Genomic DNA, 19,059 nt, shown 5'->3' with positions numbered 1-19,059 from the left:
TTCAAAATAATCCCAGTCTTTTCATCCTCTTAGTAAGCTTTGTAATAAGCAGTCCAACTTTCACTTCCCTCAGACCACTGCCCTGTTAATCATTTTCAATGTTCTAAGAATTAACTCACAGGCTCACATCCTAATAAAATGCCTTCTTCCACTAATGGAAACGCTTGAGTCAAGGATTCTGCCAGCAGAAGAGAGGAATTTTCTTGCTCCCTAGCAGTCTGCCTCAGAGAATCTCGTTAGCTTCCAGGTAAATATTTTGGATGAGATATTAAAAGGGCTTGTGGGGATGGAGGTGATCTAAATCACGTCCCTCCTATCACTACTAATGTTTGGATTCTTGGCCTCTTTATCAGTCTCTGGAAAAAAATATTTACATAAAACAATTCATTCAGAGGAGAGTCAGGCCAGCAAAATATGCCGAGAAAACAAGTAGTTCTGGTGCCAAGGCTCTCCTATGATTTTCCTCATGCGACTCCTCTAGAATTCTCATTTCGTAAGCTGTGCCTTCTTTGCCCTTCCTGCACTTTCGATTTTTGATGAAAACAAAACTAAAACTATCCAGTAATATCTCATTTACTGCTGCAACAGTACGTCATTTCCAATAATGAAACGTATTTGTTTTCTTGATTCTAGGAAGAAAAGTTTAATCTTCAGGGCCATTCAGTCTCCAGACACATTCAGAGCTGAGCTAGAGCAAGAAATTTGCCAGTCTGGCATCTGAGAATACTTGCAAGAATTACTACTGCTTTATCGTTTGTATTGCACTATGAATTTCATAGCTCTGCAGATCAAGCTTGGGATGCAGTACTGAGCACAGAATTTCAGGTTGTTTTTTGTTTTTTTTAATTTAAAAGCCGGTTTCTAGTCCATATGGCTATTGGGTAAATCTAAATACATGTTGATAGTACCTAATGAAATTTCAAAAGCTAGAGAAGCAACTGAATATTTTCAGTATTTGGAGAATGCAGGTTTATAGAGCTGCACCCGTTTTTTGCTTCTTATAAAGATTAAGGTCATGTTATGTACCATAGTGGAACTGCAAATAAATAGCCTAAAATATAGCTTTTTCCTGCTAGCAAATTCAGCTTATCTGAACACAAATTTCTTCCCCTCTTTTTGGATTACACAAATCCTAAAGAAGGGCTTTAAAAGAAATCTTTGTAGATCTGGGAGAGTGCACCAACAGAAAAAACCACAATCATGAAACAGGCATTTTGGTTTTCCTTTCTTCACTGCGTATAGAAACTGCTGCATAACCAATATGATTTACCTTATTACTCCAAAAGCAGCAGTATCTTTTCAGTGAAGAGCTACCTTATCTTCCTAAAAATAATTGGATTTGCTACAAACTGCAGGATCCTCCAAAAATGAGCTCTTAAGTGAAAAACAACTCATAGCCATTAATTATTTACTTGTTATATTCTGTTTTTCTCTTTGTTGAACCCTCAATGCAGTGTGTTTTCTACAGATCATAAAATCCTTAAAGAAGGTCTATAATCTAAAGATTTAACTCATAGGACTCCTGGCATGTATGTGTATCTCTCAATGGTCATGCTTTCTTATGGAGCAAAGTACCTTTATCATTCACTTTATCAAGCACCAATATAGGATGCATCACATCCAAATAGCATCTTCAATATAAACAGAAACGGCAGTGAAAACCAGTTCCTTTTTAAGAAAAAAAAAGGCTCACTCTATAATTCAGTAAGAGTTTTCCTATTATACTGGGAGGAATCAGATCTTGAAAGAAAATAAGGGAAATGACAAAAGTACCATGGATGGACCTCTTTCATAGGCAAATCCATGTATAGTACCTTTTAAATTTAATGATAATCTTGACTGCTATTTTCTCAGCCTATCCACAAACTACAGTATTAACAAAAACACAATGTACTGTTTATGATTATTTCCACAAAGAGCCACAGAGCTTGCTTTTTCAATATTATACAGGAATCTGTAATGCTACAGAATTTCCATTATATTTGCAACTTGAATGTGAAATCTCTTTCTTGTGCCCTGCTGGAGAACAGATGAATTCCCCTCCTTTCTCAAAATATTTTAGCAAAGAAAAAAAATTGTGGGAAAAAGGGGACGGGAAGGTGTTGCTGAGTCACACATTCTCCTTTCTTGTTCCAACTTGCCTTGTCAGTGCATTTCCCTAGTAGTGTTTTAAATACAGGCTTATAAGGCCAAAGCAGAGCCACAAATTTCCTCCTGCAGCCTTAGGAGACTTAATTTTTCAACTTAATCTTTACAAATTTAAGACTTGCCTTCCTCACCATCCCACATTAATCCTTCCTGAAACTAAGAAATCAATGAATTAAGTTCTCCAAACCATACAGGTGGTCCTTGCCTAACGATCATTTGTCCAGCAACTGTTCAAACTTATGATGGTGCCGGATGAGTGGTAGTTACAACTAGTCCTCATACTTACGTCAGTTGCAGCATCCCCACGGTCATGTGATAGCAATTTACCACCTTCTCTGCTGGTTTTGTACAAGCAAAGTCAATGGGGAAGCTGGCAGGAAGTTGCAAATGGCAACCCCATGACATCCTCGCTTAACAAACTGCAGTGATTCATTTAACGATGGCAATCAAAAGTGCCAAAATTTCTGTTGCTAAGCGGCACAGTCATGTGATGTTGTGCTTTATGACCACGTCACTTAGCGACAGAAATTCTGGTTCCAGTTACTGTCCTTAAGTGAGAAATTACTTGTACTCCTTGACTACAATTTGTTTAAAAAATTAAAGAAGCAGACTGTTCTCTTGCCAACTGACTGAAAAAATTCAGTGTTATTACAGCAGTTAACAGTATTTCTGATTATGACGACTTGGCTTTTAGGGTTTATCATTCAGGATTCTGTGGCAATTTGTTGGGGAAATGTTTGGAGTTTATGATTCTTTCTTTTTCTAAACTACTATTTTTTGCTTTCTATTTCTGACTCTTTCCTTGTCCTTTTTACCCAGCATCAGTTTCCCAGGGAAGAGCCAGATCATTCTCATCAAGGAAAAAAAAATTGATTGCAATATCCTTATTGCTAGCTAGTCACCTACTTTGTTCCTTTTATACTCCTTGTTGAATTCTGCATTAGTTATCCTTGTGAGAGCTTCTGTCCTTGTTTCAAGGTCCAGCGTCTTAAAAATACAGTAAATTGCTCCCAGCTTCCATTTATACTACCATGCTAATTTTATGTATGAATAAATAAACTCTTTGCAGTCACCTCAAGAAGCTCAAATATTTGCTGTTTGTTTAGAAATGACAGCATTTAGGGAAGTTACAAATTTGTTTGTTATTTAATTGGTATTCAGTCATACCACAAGTTCCTTTGTGCTTTCTTTCTAGGAATTCAGGCATCTGTTGCTCAAAACAGTTCTAATAACAGAAAACAGAAAAACTGCTTTTTATGTGTTCACTAGCTTGAGAGCATGGTTGTTACAATAAATATGTTAAAAAATAAAAGATGGAAATGTAATTAAACACTAGGAGGTAGAGATGTTTTACAAGTATGTATATTTATTAGTGGCTATTTTGTGTGTGTTTGACACTATCGCTGTTCAGGCCTCATGTCTATACAGCTCTCTCTTGTAGAAATGTCTCTACACAAAATATAACTATTAATAATACAAACTTAAGGCAAATTAATAAAACAAATACATTACTTTTTCAGAGTTCAAACGTATCTTAGCAGCATATAAATAAATGGAGTAAAGACATTTGAACCTGCATTGTATGCTGCTTATTTGTTTACTTTTCTGAAGCAAGGCACTAGAGAAAGAAAACAAGAGAAAGAGCTATTAAATTAATAACTTTAGAGAAAAAGGTGCCACAACTTAGTTTGAAATGATAATAACAAATTAAAAATGTAAGAATCTGAATAAAGAAGAATCTGAAAGAGTGAGAATCTGAATAAAAAAGAGATTGGCAAAGGAGTATATAAGCTAGTTCTTAAGCATTAGAAATGAATGGCAGATAAAACCACAGAATAATAAGTCCAATAAATAACTAATTGTCAAGAAGCTAAAATGATGCAAATTCATGAGCCTGCAATGTTGCAGGAGGTTCACAGATATAGTACATATTGCTTTAGGGATACAGGAAGCATTAAGTGCTCTGCAAGTATCTCAATGACAGGTAGCCCCCAAGTTAAGAATGCCTGTGTTACAGACGACCCATAGTTAAGAAAAGAGCCTACTGTAGCAAAATTCAAGTTAAATACACAATGGTTCAAGTTCATTACACAATACTACTTATACAGTATTATACAATAATACTGTTCTGTCTTGCATACAAATTCGACTTAAGCACAGAACTTGGGAATGGGACTTGTTCTTAAACTGGGGACTACCTGTAGTCATCTTTTTTCCCCCCTTTCTTTTTTCTTTTTCTTTCATTCCAACTTCCTATCCTCCTTGTTGCAGAAAGTGATTTTTAATTTTTTTTTTTAATACAGGTAACATTTTCAACAAGCCCACCAGGATTAATAATCTTTGGGAAGCAAACATTTTCAAACTGGTTACATATAGCCAAAAAAAATAGTGCTTTAAGGATATGCCAAGAAAGAGCTGTTCTCGGAGTATTAAACATCAGTGTGATGACAAAAGGAACAAAACACACAAAAGGCTGTTTACAAAAAAATAAAAAGATAATTAATAAAATTATTGCACTATAAACAAAAAAGAGACAGCACTGATATAAATAATTCTCCATGTAGGTTGTAAGGTATGTACAACTCTTGCTATTATGCTGATTAATTTAGTCCCTGATTGTAAATTTACAAATAAATAAATAAATAAAATTATACTGATTATCAATTTGTCTTTTTCTTGGGTAAAGCAGATCCATGGATATTTTGAAAGATAAATAAGATTAATATTGGAGAAATTATTTAAAGTATATTAAATAAGATAATAAATTAAAACTCGGTTCCATGCAATCATTTATACAAAGCTTTTTTTTTCCCCAAAAGGAGCTTATTAAAAAGAAGACAAAAGCAGATCTCTTATTAGAGTCCCTGTGTTCTTTCATCTCACTTAATTAAAAAAGAATAGTGTGATAACAAATTTTTTAAAGAGATTTCTTCCCCACTGTTACCAAACTTCCTTCACTTGAAACTAATAACCTTTTAGACCTATGAGATATTATTTAGATTGCAGACTGTTTCTGAAAATAAGACAGCTAAGCAAGAAAGGAAGTAACAGGACAACAAAAATGGGGGGGGGGGGACTGTCTGTTTGGGGGTTTTTTGGCAGCATCAAATTAGATCCAATTCTTCTCCATGAAAAATTGTGTGAGAATGGAGGAATTTGCTTCCTTGCAAAGCTCAGTGAAATAGTGATGATCAAAATGGAACTGTTATAATAATAACAAAAAAATGTTAATATAAGTTTTGAACCTCCTAGTGTAAAGGCAAATGGAGAGCCTTAAACTGTAATGAAGAAACACATTGGGTAACATCACTCAAGAATCCTCAAAAGAAGTAGAATCCAGATCCACTTTGGAGTGAATCTCAATTCAGTGAGATATATCCCAGACTGTAAATATTAGACTGAGACAACAGTTTATGCTTTCACACTATCATCATCATCATCATCTATATGTTTATAAATGAATTTCATAAGCACTACATTTATTTATTTCTACTGTTTGGGACTGTTTCCCATAATCCATTTTGTTCATTTGGGGAAAACATGATTGGAGGGGAACTAGAGCCACATAAATGGGCTCAAGAGCTAAATGCCTGCTTGGGTCCTCAGTTATACAGGTGGGAAGTCAAATACGGAAACTAACACAAGTAGGAGAATAGACTGTAGGTTCAAAATACTAATTTGTAGATTGCAGGTTCAAAACACATTTTATGATGCTCGACTGCTATGTGTGTGTGTTTTTTTTTAATTAGGTATTTTATCTGTTTTATCTATTTTAATATAAGCCACCTAGAATCACGTATGCGAGATGGGCAGCTATATAAAATGAATGGAATGAATGAATGAATGAATGAATGAATGAATGAATGAATGAATGAATGAATGAATGAATGAATTTGCCCTGATAACCTGGGAATATAGAAATCGTTTACCCAACATTTAAATGAATAGTGCCATACTGAAGAGTATAAATGAGTAGTTAAATAGTCTGCCAAAGACCTAAATGAGAACAAAATCAAATGCCTCCTTGTTGAAGGTATTCAAAACTGAGGAGTCATGACTAAAAAGGCCTGTCAGGCCTTATCCCACCCCACAACCTTCACGGTTTTCAGTACAAGTACAAATGCTGTGTACTCGCTTTGACAGCACATATACTAAAGTATCAATGCTGAATGTTACAAAAGATGAGTGCTACATTTTTGTTGTTTCCTTACATATATTTTTAAAAACTTTCAATGAAAAAAATACTAGGCATAAAACAGTATGAATTTAATGCTGCACATGTTACATTCTCTAATTTTCTCTACAGTTCAATTCATGTTTTCCTATCAAACACATAGAAGTTGAATGAAAGATTGTGCATCTATGTAAAAAATAACACTACATGAACCCAGAAATATTTGCTTTCCTGAAGTGAAGCATTAAAATATTATATCAGACATGTACTGAATTCTGCTTTTTTAAAAAAAAAAATGCTGGCAACTTTTGAACATACTTGTCAATCATCCAAATAGCTATGGTTATTTATTTTTCATCTTACAGGCTTCATTGCTCAACATTTTCCTATCTGGGTTTTGGCACACAGTTGGCAATTTGCCCATGGCCTCTTTGGTTTAATGAATGGTGGCATTTGTCTAAAGATGTATTTATATGGCTATACTTAAGATCAGCAGTTAGTGTTCCTTAGGAACACTGCTATATTCACAGAATAGAATAGAATCCTCCAAAACAAAATTGTGGGGTTTTTTTCCCTGTATTGCTAATTGTGTAAAGGACTCAATGGCTTGCAGCCAGATATACAAAACTTCAATTGGCTGGCAGTGGGGATCCCTCCTCAATCCCATATCTTTTACACATGATTTAAATGGTGTAAGGATTTACTGAAACATTCTCAGCGAGAAATAATAAGAAATTAAGCAACTTACTTTACACTGGTCATATTGCTGCTGTAAAGTTGGAACATCTCCACCAACAGGCATCTGCTTCTTTAATTCGTCATCTTTCAAATTCAGCCATTTGATAAGCTCTTCTAATGATATCAGCAATTTACTCCATTTCTCTGCATTTGCCTCCAAATGAGCCCTATAACAAGATTCAACACATTTTTCAGGAGTTTTGTGCTGCATTAAAACATACTAGATTTCAGCTGTAGAATACTGCTTTACTGTGAATAGAGTGCAATTTTCTTTATTTAAAGCAAAGAACAGAACAAAAATGGCTTCGATATAAAATATTTGAAAATGATTTAAAAATGAAAAGCCAAGGAATCTAATCAGAAAGATACAATCTGCTGATATAATGAACAACACAATGATACCAGAATGCATTGCAAAAACCTATGTAATGGATTTCTAAATGTGTTTAAAAAAAAAAAAAAAAGCCACCAAAAGCTTGTCTTACTTCTGCACTGCCTACAAAACCAAGCTCTAGCCACCATATAAATGGATCAAAAATGACTAACTTCCTCCACTCTCCAATTTTTTTAAGACAATAATTGGGATTTCTATTTAAGCTATTATTCGATAGCACATTTCCAGAATAGCATAAGCATTTAGGGGTTAAATGTTGACCAGCTGAACACTGTTGATACAGATTATTTATTGTACTTTGTTGAATCAATGAATCACTAGAGCACCGTGCAGTATTTCAGTTAATATGACATGCCATTAGGGTAACTTCTCTTGATCATCTCAGATCCCTTTATTTTTTGTTTACTTCAAAGCACGGCAAACAGAAAGTGTCCTAACATTTAAGAGGAAATTGTTGCAATCTTCTCCTGCCATTTTTTTTTCCTAGAACGATGGTGAAAGTATCGCAGCCACCACTTCAATTCTATCTGTTCAATGATCTTGATTAATCCTGAGAGCATTACAACTGATAAACAATGTTAATGCTTACATGTCACCTGGGCTTCAGGACACAATTAAAAGTTCTCACTTTAGTTTTCTGCTAAAGTTTTGAGTTTTCAGTATAAAATTCTAGTAGCAGAAAAAGGGTTATTAAATCTCTAAAGAAAGGCAGTAGGTGCATCCAATGCTTAACCTTGTTATCAAAATAACATTTTTTAAATTCATAGACTGCACAGAACAATAAACTAACCATGCAGGGGAAATATGCACAGCATGCTAAACCACAAAAGACCTAACCAAGAATAATAATAACCAAATTTAGCAAGTTATAAACATGCTAAACCGGTCTGGTTAAATGTGTTGTGTGAAGATAGCCTTCATATTTCTAGCAGATTCTAGAGGTATTTATTAATTATTTTTTGTGGGAAAGTGAAGAGAAGTGTTCACATGCTATGATTACGGCCATCAGAACACAGCATACATCCATTCATCATCATCACTATTCACAAAAAGGAGTATAAAGATGAGAGGTCGGCTGACACCAAGACTTTGTAGAACTTCCACACCCTCCAGCCAATGGAGCACTGCAAAAAGAGAAGGCTCCCAGGGCCTGGCCCCCATTCCTGCCCCTCCTCCTGTCACAGTAACATTTCACAGTGAGCGAAGCAAAGCAAAACAAAGCAGGCATACAGACATACCCATTAAGCTATTCCCTTTTGTGGTAAATAACATACAAAGTGCCAAAAGGGAGTCAGATTAGTAAAACAAAACAAAAACAAAAAAATTAAAGGCATGAGGTATGAAAACATAGATGAATCTAGTTTACACCACCATCATTCACTTTGCCTCTCCACACTTTTTTATTCTTGAAAACCATCTTGCTTCTACTACATCCACATACCACTTCATACATTGATTCAGTCCTGACTTTCTTGGTCTTCCTCTTCCTCTTGATCCATTCATTCTTGTTTTATACATTTGTTTGGCAACTCAATCCTCATTCATTCTCTCTATATGACAAAACCATCAATCAATCACTTCTGTATTCAATCCACACTTATTCAGAACTCATTTATTTAACAAGTTGATTCCCCTGCAGTCTTTGCATTCATTCTTGCTACCTTTCCCTTTATATACTTGAAAAATAATTATATTTTTCTCATCATCAGGCACAGATGCAATCTCAACACACATCTTAACATAATAAACAAGTCAAAGAGGCATTCTATAAGAAAGCCACACCTATATTTTCATACTTTTCCAATTATACTATTTACACCCACAACCTTACCATTTTTCAACATTGTCACAGAATTAATAACTTCCTTTCCATCATCCTGCCCCCTCTCCCTGGACACTAACTTCTATAGCATTTGCTTCAATTTCACTCTCTGACATATTGTTATCATTTCCACTTATTTATATAGAAGGTAGGGCATAATTGTTCAGAATATTCCAGAAGACAGAGCAAAAAACAACGGATTTAAATTCCAAGGGAGCGGATTTTGACTACACATCAGGAAAAAAAAATCCTAATGGTAAGAACAACAATGAAATAGACTGTTTCAGGAGTTTATGGGTTCTCTTTGAAGTACCAATAGAGGCAAAGATGTGTAGCTCAGGGTTGAACTGTGGAGTCCTTGGGGTTCTCTGAGCTTGGTTCTTTTCTTGCAAACGTTTCATTACCCGGCTAGGTAATGGGGTTTGCTCTCTATTTATATACTGTGGCCTGCCTTGCCAGTGCTGGTGGGAGTGGGGGTTTTGTTTTGCTCCTCTTTGAAGTATTTTAACAAAAGCTGGATGGTAGTAGATTCCTATACTAGAAAGGTTTTAGACCAGATGAACTCTAATGATCCCTCCGTTCTGTTTCTTTAAACATTCTACCAAGCATCCTTATTTATTTTACACGCTGTCAGTAGAAAAAAAATGCACTTATAGAAGAACATATCAGCTCTGGCAAGGAGCATTTATTGGCCGTTCAAATACTATCTGGATATTTCTGGACAGAACATGCAACATTAACTGAAAACTATATCTTAATGAATTAAAAAGGATTTTTTAAAAATCTAGCAAATCTGTGTTTTTGCAAAGGCAGGCTACTATAGTAATTTTGGATGAGAACAACTAGTGTTATTAGTCCCTCTTAATTCCAGTTTAGAAAGCCAGCCAAGCAGTTGCTAAATATAAAAATAACACGTTCAAGGGTTTCCTAAACTGTGGCCTTAACCTTTCCCATCTGTTCTGTTCTCTTCTTTTATTATAACTATGCTATACTTCATGCCATATGTTGTTGCACTGAGTGGGAACCCTAACACCAGAAGACATCTTCGTGCACAGATAACCGAGATAATGTCAACTGTGAAATACAATTTTTTAAGCTTAGTGCAATTCGCCTAGGAGACAGAGCAATATGTTTACTTTATTTATCAAGACTGATGGTGAAACATCTTTTAACAAAAATACTAAGCACTTTAAACAATAAAGATAGCTTGAAACAAGAAACATGCAAAAAAATCTAAAGGTAAAACAAACCACAATAACCCATCAGCAGGGAGTGTCCATCTAAACACCAACATATTTTTTTTCCTAATTTTGGCCTAGAGCATTTTTGGATGTTAATTAGGACGCTTCTACATGCCCCAGAAGCTGATGTCAAGATCTCTTATTTTTATTGCTAGTTATGATGTCATCTATTTATCCTCCCACCAATTCTTGTAGTAAAAGTGTGATGTGCCAAGGCTCCCTATTGGCTAATCAACCACGTTGATTAATTAAATACCGAGGCACCTATGAATACATGTTATTTATATACATCAAATTAATTTACATCTATTGTTACCACACTTCAAAAGACATCTTAATCAAAAGTACTTTATAGGAGATATGCCATCAATATATTTATAGAAAATAGTGGCTCAAAAGTTTAGATGGCACACAAAAATAAAAGCATTGAGGATGGAGCTATTCTTCACAGTCAAACCTGAATGGCAAAGACACTCCCACCCCAAATATCAGAATTTTTCTCTTATCAACTGAACTGAGAAACAATAATTTTAATTAGCATAAAACAGTGAAAGGGAGCTAATGTATCTATCTACATGTAATATATATGGCTTGCAGTATAGTTTGGGGTGGCAATTGTGTTTAGAAAATATGCTGCTGAGAGATTATGGTCTACACATAGGCAAATTTCAAAAGCTGTTTGTAGCAGGTGAAGAAATGGGAGGATGACTGGAAATCTTGGATGATGGAGATCATGGATTATGTTCCCTCCTTAGGCATGAAACCATTGGAGGATGTTATGATAGATACATATTTTTGAACCTTAACCTAATCTACAAAGCTGTCATAAAGCTGAGGCAATAGTCCTCGGATTTTAAAAAAACAGAAATATGATTTTTTTTAAAAAAAATTAAATGATCACCTCAGGCCTAATTTCCATAAATGCTTTTTTAAAAAAATTCCCATCATATTTATATATAATAACAATAATTACAGCAACAATTTATGCCACTTTTCCTTCCAAAGGAAGCTAGAGTGGTATACAGAAATAATAGAAACAATGGTCGGTAAAAACAGTGGAGTCCTTGGGGTCTCTGAGCTTGGCTGTTTTCTTGCAACCATTTCATTATCTAGCTAGGTAACATCTTCAGTGCTAGAATGGAGTGGGGTTTGCTCTCTGTTTAAATACAGTGGCATGCCCTGCCAGTGTTGGTGGAAGTGGGTGGGTGGGTTTTGTTTTGTTTTGTTTTTTTCCCTCTGGTAGTTCCTTCATTAGGGTATTGTTTACTGCTGATTGTATGCCTGGTGATAATCTTGGTGTTAATCTCTGCATATCTGAGTGATGACTGCTGGTGAGGAGATGTCCTGGTCTTTTGTTTTCCTTTCTATTGTCTCTTTTGAATAGTGTGTAGATGTTGTTTATCTCTATGTGCCTGTTGAGGGCTGCCTTGTCTGAATACCAAGCTTCCAGAAATTCCCTCGCATTTTTGGATTTAGCTTGCTCTAAGATGTTAACAGTTTCCCATTTGAAACTGTGGTTAAGTCTGTCCTTGTGTTGTGAGATTAAGGAGTTTTCATCGTGTCTTCTGACTGCTAGTTGGTGTTCATGGATGCGCTCTGCTAGCCTTCTGCCTGTCTGTCCTACATAGTGGTTGTTACAGTCCTTACACTGTATGTTGTAGATGACTCCTGTTTTTTCTTCTTGGGCTACTAGGTCTTTTGGTTTGCTTAAATTGTTCTGGAGGGCTTTAGTTTGTTTGTGTGCTACGGAGATGCCATGTGGTGGAACAGTCTGTTGGTAGTTTCTGAGATGTTTCTGATGTATGGCAGTGTTATCCTTTTCACAGCTTGTGTTGGTTGCGTTGTAGTAGGTTGAGTGGACAGGCACTTTTTGATAAAGTTGTGTGGATATCCATTTTGTTGGAAGACATTGTATAGGTGGTTTCCTTTTTTCTTTTTCTGCTGTTCTGGGTTGCTGCAATGAATTTGTGCTCGCTTGAATAATGTTCTTACACAGCTCTTCTTGTGGGAGGTTGGGTTGTTACTTTGGTAATGGGGTACTTGATTAGTGTGGGTTGTCTTCCGATAGACTTGGGTTTCTAATTTGCTGTGGTTTCCTCTGCTGATGAGGATATCCAGGAAGGGTAGCATGTTGTTGTTTTCTTCCTCTCTGATGAATTTTATTCCTTTGAAGATGTTGTTGATTATTTCATGTGTCTTCTCTAGTTGTTGCTATAACAAATGTGCCATCTACATACCGGATCCATACTTTAGGTTGTATGTGTGGAAGTGCTATAGTTTCTAGGTGTTGCATTACAATCTCTGCTATGAGTTGTGACAGTGGTGATCCAATGGATGTGCCTCTGATTTGTTGGTATATTTGTCCATCAAACTGAAAACAGGTAGTGAGGCAGAGGTTGATGAGGTCCATGATTCTGGGTATTTTGATCTGGGTGTATTTGGTTAGGTCAGGTGTGTTATGTAATACTGCTGATATGGATTCTTTCGCTAGTTCTGGGTCTTTGGACGTAAAGAGTGCTGTGACATCAAATGAAACCATAATTTCATCTTCATCTATATGTATGTCTTTGATTTTCTGGAGGCACTGTAGTGAGGAATTGATAGAATATATGCTCTTCTCTGAGATGTCCAAGCTTTTTTGTCAGTTCTTTCACTGTGTTGTACGTTGGAGTCCCTGATAAAGATACAATTGATCGGAGCAGTATGTCAGGCTTGTATATTTTTGGTCGTCTATAGAAACGTAGGAGGATGGAGCCACTGCTTTTCATCCGCCACTGTTCTTCTTTTGTGATCTGGCCTTTCTTGGTCAGGTCGTTAAGGGTTCTCTTGATTAGGTTGTCTAGTTCCTGTATTCCCCTTCATGGATCACTGCCTTGTCGTGGCGAAGGGGCTTCCGTAACTCAGTGAAGCCATGAGCTATACCGTGCAGGGCCACCCAAGACGGACAGGTGTAATGAATTTAAGCCTTATATATATAAATCTATATAATCATATAGCCATAGAACAGTCATGTTTATCCTATTCATGAACTTTACTAGGAAACTCACGTTGCTGGCATGAAGGAATGTTGGAATGTACGCTAGATACCTTGTACGAATGAGTTCTCAACACCGATAAGGCTGGAATGCTGGTGGGTGCAAGGAATAAAGTGACACATCATAAATTTATAAGAAAACGGGACGAGAGGTACCATTGTAACAAGCTACCCAGCTGTACCAAACACGAACTGTTCCTGGCATGTACCGTACCTGGATGAGAATGGATGGAGATGACTTAGATGAATTCTAAGTAAACAAGTTGGGTATAAAAGGAAGTATGGAAACCATACTTCCCTGGAAGTGCGAGACGACTCTTGTTGGAGCAGGGGACGCCCTGAGTCTGATTCCCAGCCCACTCTAGCACAGCCTGATCAACTGTGTTGAGAGTGTATGTAAGTATTTTGTGTGAATGAGTAGCCTTGTTGGGCAGGAATATTTACAGCAACTTGGGTAGCCTAGTAGGGCAGAATTGTTTATTGATATACTGTTGTTAGCCTAGGTGGGCACTTACATTTATTGATAGCCTTAATGAGCATATATTTTACTGTAATAAATATTACAGGAAACTAAAGAAATTGTATGTATTAATCAACTTTGGTTAAACACTGATTAAACACTTGCTTTGTTTTCTGTCCAAATAACACAAGAATAAAAGAACTAATTTTTAACTTCAATTTGGAGTGGATTCAATCAATCATTTTTGTAACACAGGTCATGACAGAGAGTTCTGACAAAATGCGGTCCACTGGAGAAGGAAATGGCAACCCACTCCAGTATCCTTGCCAAGAAAACCCCATGGACAATGTTAAAAGACTAAAAGACATGACGCTGGAAGATGAGCCCCTCAGGTCGGAAGGTGTCCAATATGCTACTGGGGAAGAGCAGAGGGCAATTCCAAGTAGCTCCAGAAAGAGTGAAGCGGCTGGGCCAAAGCCGAAAGGATGTTCAGCTGTGGATGTATCTGGAAGCGAAAAGAAGGTCCGAGGCTGTAAAGAACAATATTGTATAGGTACAGTGGTACCTCGGGATACAAACTTAATGCGTTCCATGACTCTGGGCGTATCCTGAGTTGGTCGTAACCCGACGCAAATTTCCCCATAGGGTTCAATGTAAATCCGGTTAATCCGTTCCGCCCTCCGAATTTGGTCGCACCCTGAAGCAAATTTTCCCATAAGGTTCAATGTAATTACCGTTAATCTGTTCTGGCGTCCGTGGAGCACGCGTCAGGGGCGGGAGAACGGCCGGGCGCAGCGTGGCGTGGCGGGAGAACGGCCAGGCGCGGCGGGAAAACGGCCGGGTGCGGCGCGGTGGGAGAACGGCCGGGCGCGGCGCGGTGCAGCGTGGCGGAAGAACGGCCGGGCGCGGCGCAGCAGGAGAACGGCTGGGCGCGGCGCAGCGGGAGAACGGCTGGGCGCGGCGCGGCGGGAGAACGGCTGGGCGCGGCGCGGCGGGAGAACGGCCGGACGCTGCGCAGCGTGGTGGGAAAATGGCCGCGGACCACGTGTCAGGGACGGAAAAATGGCCACAGACCACGTATCAGGGTGGAAAAATGACCATACCCCGAGGCGGAGTTCGCACATCGAGGTAAATTTTTGCGGCTGGAGCTGGTCGTAACCCGAAAAGTTCGTTAGTAGAGGCGTTCGTATCCCGAGGTACCACTGTACCTGGAATGTAAGATCTATGAACCAAGGCAAGCTGGATGTGGTCAAACATGAGATGACAAGATTGAACATTGACATCTTGGGAATCAGCGAACTGAAATGGACGGGAATGGGTGAATTTAATTCGGGTGACCATTATATCTATTACTGTGGGCAAGAAACCCTTAGAAGAAATGGAGTAGCACTCATAGTCAATAAGAGAGTGGGAAAGGCAGTAATGGGGTACAATCTCAAAAACGACAGAATAATCTCAGTGCGTATCCAAGGCAAACCATTCAACATCACAGTCATCCAAGTGTATGCCCCAACCACTGATGCTGAAGAAGCTGAAGTTGACTGGTTCTATGAAGACCTACACCACCTTCTAGAACTAGCACCAAAAAAAGATATCCTTTTCCTCATAGGGGATTGGAATGCTAAAGTAGGAAGTCAAGGAGTAATCAGAATAACAGGCAAGTTTGGCCTTGGAGTACAAAATGAAGCAGGGCAAAGGCTAATAGAGTTCTGTCAAGAGAACAAGCTAGTCATAGCAAACACTCTTTTCCAACAACACAAGAGACGACTCTACACATGGACATCACCAGATGGTCAATACCGAAACCAGATTGATTACATACTTTGCAGCCAAAGATGGAGAAGCTCTATACAGACAGCAAAAACAAGACCAGGAGCTGACTGTGGCTCAGATCATGAGCTTCTTACTGCAAAATTTAGGCTTAAATTGAAAAATGTAGGGAAAACCACTAAACCACTCAGGTATGACTTAGATCATATTCCTTGTGAGTACACAGTGAAGGTGATGAATAGATTTAGAGGATTAGATTTGGTAGACAGAGCGCCTGAAGAACTATGGACAGAGGTCTGTAACATTGTACAGGAGGCAGCAACTAAAACCATCCCAAAGAAAAAGAAATGCAAGAAAGCAAAATGGCTGTCAGATGAGGCTTTACAAATAGCTGTGGAAAGAAGGAATGTGAAAAGCAAGGGTGAAAGGGAAAGATATAAGCAACTGAATGCAGATTTCCAGAGAATAGCAAGGAGAGATAAGAAGGCCTTCTTAAATGAACAATGCAAAGAAATCGAGGAAAACAATAGAATGGGGAAGACTAGAGATCTCTTCAAGAAAATTGGAGATATGAAAGGAACGTTTAGTGCAAAGATGGGCATGATAAAGGACAAAAAAGGCAGGGACCTAACAGAAGCAGAAGAGATTAAGAAGAGGTGGCAAGAATACACAGAAGAACTATACAAGAAAGATCTTAATGTCCCTGATGTCCATGCTGGTGTGGTCACTGACCTTGAGCCAGACATCCTAGAGAGTGAAGTCAAGTGGGCCTTAGGAAGCATTGCTAACAACAAAGCTAGTGGAGATGACAGCATTCCAGCTGAGTTATTTAAAATACTAAAAGATGATGCTGTTAAAGTGCTGCACTCAATATGCCAGCAAGTTTGGAAAACGCAACAGTGGCCACGGGATTGGAAAAGGTCAGTTTACGTTCCAATTCCAAAGAAGGGCAATGCCAAAGAATGCTCAAACTATCGCACAATTGCACTCATTTCACATGCTAGCAAGGTTATGCTCAAAATCCTACAAGCTAGGCTTCAGCAGTACGTGAACTGAGAACTACCGGATGTACAAGCTGGGTTTCGAAGAGGCAGAGGAACTAGAGATCAAATTGTCAACATTCGCTGGATCATGGAGAAAGCATGAGAGTTCCAGAAAAACATCTACTTCTGCTTCATTGACTATGCAAAAGCCTTTGATTGTGTGGATCACAACAAACTGTGGCAAATTCTTAAAGAGATGGGGGTACCAGACCATCTTACCTGTCTCCTGAGAAATCTGTATGCGGGCCAAGAAGCAACAGTTAGAACTGGTCACGGAACAACCAATTGGTTCAAAATAGGGAAAGGAGTACGACAAGGCTGTATACTGTCACCCTGCTTATTTAACTTATATGCAGAGTACATCATGAGGAATGCCAGGCTGGAAGAATCACAAGCCGGAATTAAGATTGCAGGGAGAATCATCAACAACCTCAGATATGCAGACGATACCACCCTAATGGCAGAAAGTGAAGAAGAACTAAAGAGCCTCTTGATGAGGGTGAAAGAGGAGAGTGCGAAAGCTGGCTTGAAACTCAACATTAAAAAAACTAAGATCATGGCATCTGGACCCATCAATTCCTGGCAAATAGAAGGAGTAGAAATGGAAGCAGTAACAGACTTCATTTATTTGGGCTCCAAGATCACCACAGACGGAGACTGCAGCCATGAAATTAAAAGACACTTGCTCCTTGGGAGGAAAGCTATGGCAAACCTAGACAGCATATTAAAAAGCAGAGATGTCACCTTGCCGACAAAGATCCGCATAGTCAAAGCTATGGTTTTTCCAGTAGTAATGTATGACTGTGAGAGCTGGACCATAAAGAAGGCTGAGCGCCGAAGAATTGATGCCTTTGAACTGTGGTGCTGGAGAAGACTCTTAAGAGTCCCCTGGACTGCTAGGAGGTCAAACCAGTCAATCTTAAAGGAAATCAACCCTGATTGCTCATTGGAAGGATTGATAATGAAGCTCAAGCTCAGATACTTTGGTCACCTAATGCGAAGAGAGGAGTCTTTGGAAAAGACCCTGATGCTGGGAAAGATTGAAGGCAAAAGGAGAAGAGGACGGCAGAGGATGATTGCATCACTGAAGCAATGAGCATGAAACTGAGCAAACTCAGGGAGGCAGTGAAGGACAGGAAGGCTTGGCGCAATATGGTTCATGGGATCACGAAGAGTCAGACACGACTTAACGACTGAACAACAAGTTCCTGTACTGGGTTGCTGTTAACTGGGATGTAGGTTTCTTTGTCTTCTAATAACTTTTTGGTTTTTGCAAGTATTGTGATTTATCCATAATAACTGTGGTGCGGCCTTTGTCTGCTGGGAGGATGATGATGGTTTGGTCCTTCTTTAGGCTTTTGAGGGCTGCTCTGTCCTCTGTTTTGAGTTGGTGCTATACTGTGTTCTTCTGATCTGTGGTATGATTGTCTGCCTTATGTTTTCTTGGGTCTCTGTGTTAAATCCTGTAGTTTTAAATGCTGCTTCTAAGGCTGCACAGAATTCTAGCTGATTAGCATTGTCCATGTAATAGCTGAGAACTTTCTGGAGGATATCGTGTTCTGCAGTGGATAGTGGTCGGCTGGACATGTTTTGTTTTTTTTTTAATATTTTTTTATTTTTACAACAAACACAAAACATACATGGACAAACAAAACCATAAAAAGGCATAAAAAAAAGAGCATCTTCCATTTTATAGCGTGTGTCAACCAGTTACCAACTCGTTGGTGCCCCTTTCATAATCTTAAATTCTCATATCATCTATTCAAAATATACTTGTATACTTATCAATTAACAATTATTAATCATTCATAGCTAATCTATAAAATCATTTATTACAAGAAATTTTAACTTTCAATAGGATTAGTAATACATTTTCATCTATCGATTATATGTGTATATATATAATAATTAATATCAAATTTCTATTATAAAGTTTCCTAATCCATTACATTACTATATTTTCTCATCCAATCATTAATAAAAACAAGTTACTTATCTTCTTACTCTAATTTCAAATCTCAGTTTAACTCATCTCTGCACATTTCATAATTTTCAATAACTTCCTCCTGCATAAGTAATTTTTAATTTTTCCAATTCTTAAAAGTTACAGTTCTAACCAGTATCAGTTACAATATCAGTTACAGTTCTAACCGGGTTACAGTTCTAACCAGATTCTTCACTACATATTTCAACAAAAAAATCTCTAGTTTAAAATCTATATGTTACTATATTCAA

General features: G+C 37.8%; 1 protein-coding gene across 4 annotated transcripts in view; it reads right to left on the bottom strand.

Annotated features, from left to right (window-relative positions):
* Positions 1-19,059, bottom strand: part of UTRN (utrophin) — a 366,404-nt gene that overhangs the window by 110,166 nt on the left and 237,179 nt on the right. For all 4 annotated transcript variants that reach the window (XM_088141718.1, XM_088141704.1, XM_088141714.1 and 1 more), the window contains one exon: positions 7,071-7,227. In XM_088141718.1, coding sequence (XP_087997844.1) covers positions 7,071-7,227 — 157 coding nt within the window. The remainder of the gene's footprint in view (positions 1-7,070; positions 7,228-19,059) is intronic.

This window comes from Python bivittatus, unplaced genomic scaffold, assembly GCF_059951505.1.
Source record: "Python bivittatus isolate LINGU-HERP-01145 unplaced genomic scaffold, Pbiv_v1 ctg000020_np1212, whole genome shotgun sequence".
Classification (NCBI taxonomy): Eukaryota; Metazoa; Chordata; class Lepidosauria; order Squamata; family Pythonidae; genus Python; species Python bivittatus.
The sequence above is the reverse complement of the archived record's forward strand: the minus strand, read 5'-3'. Positions and strand labels throughout refer to the sequence as shown.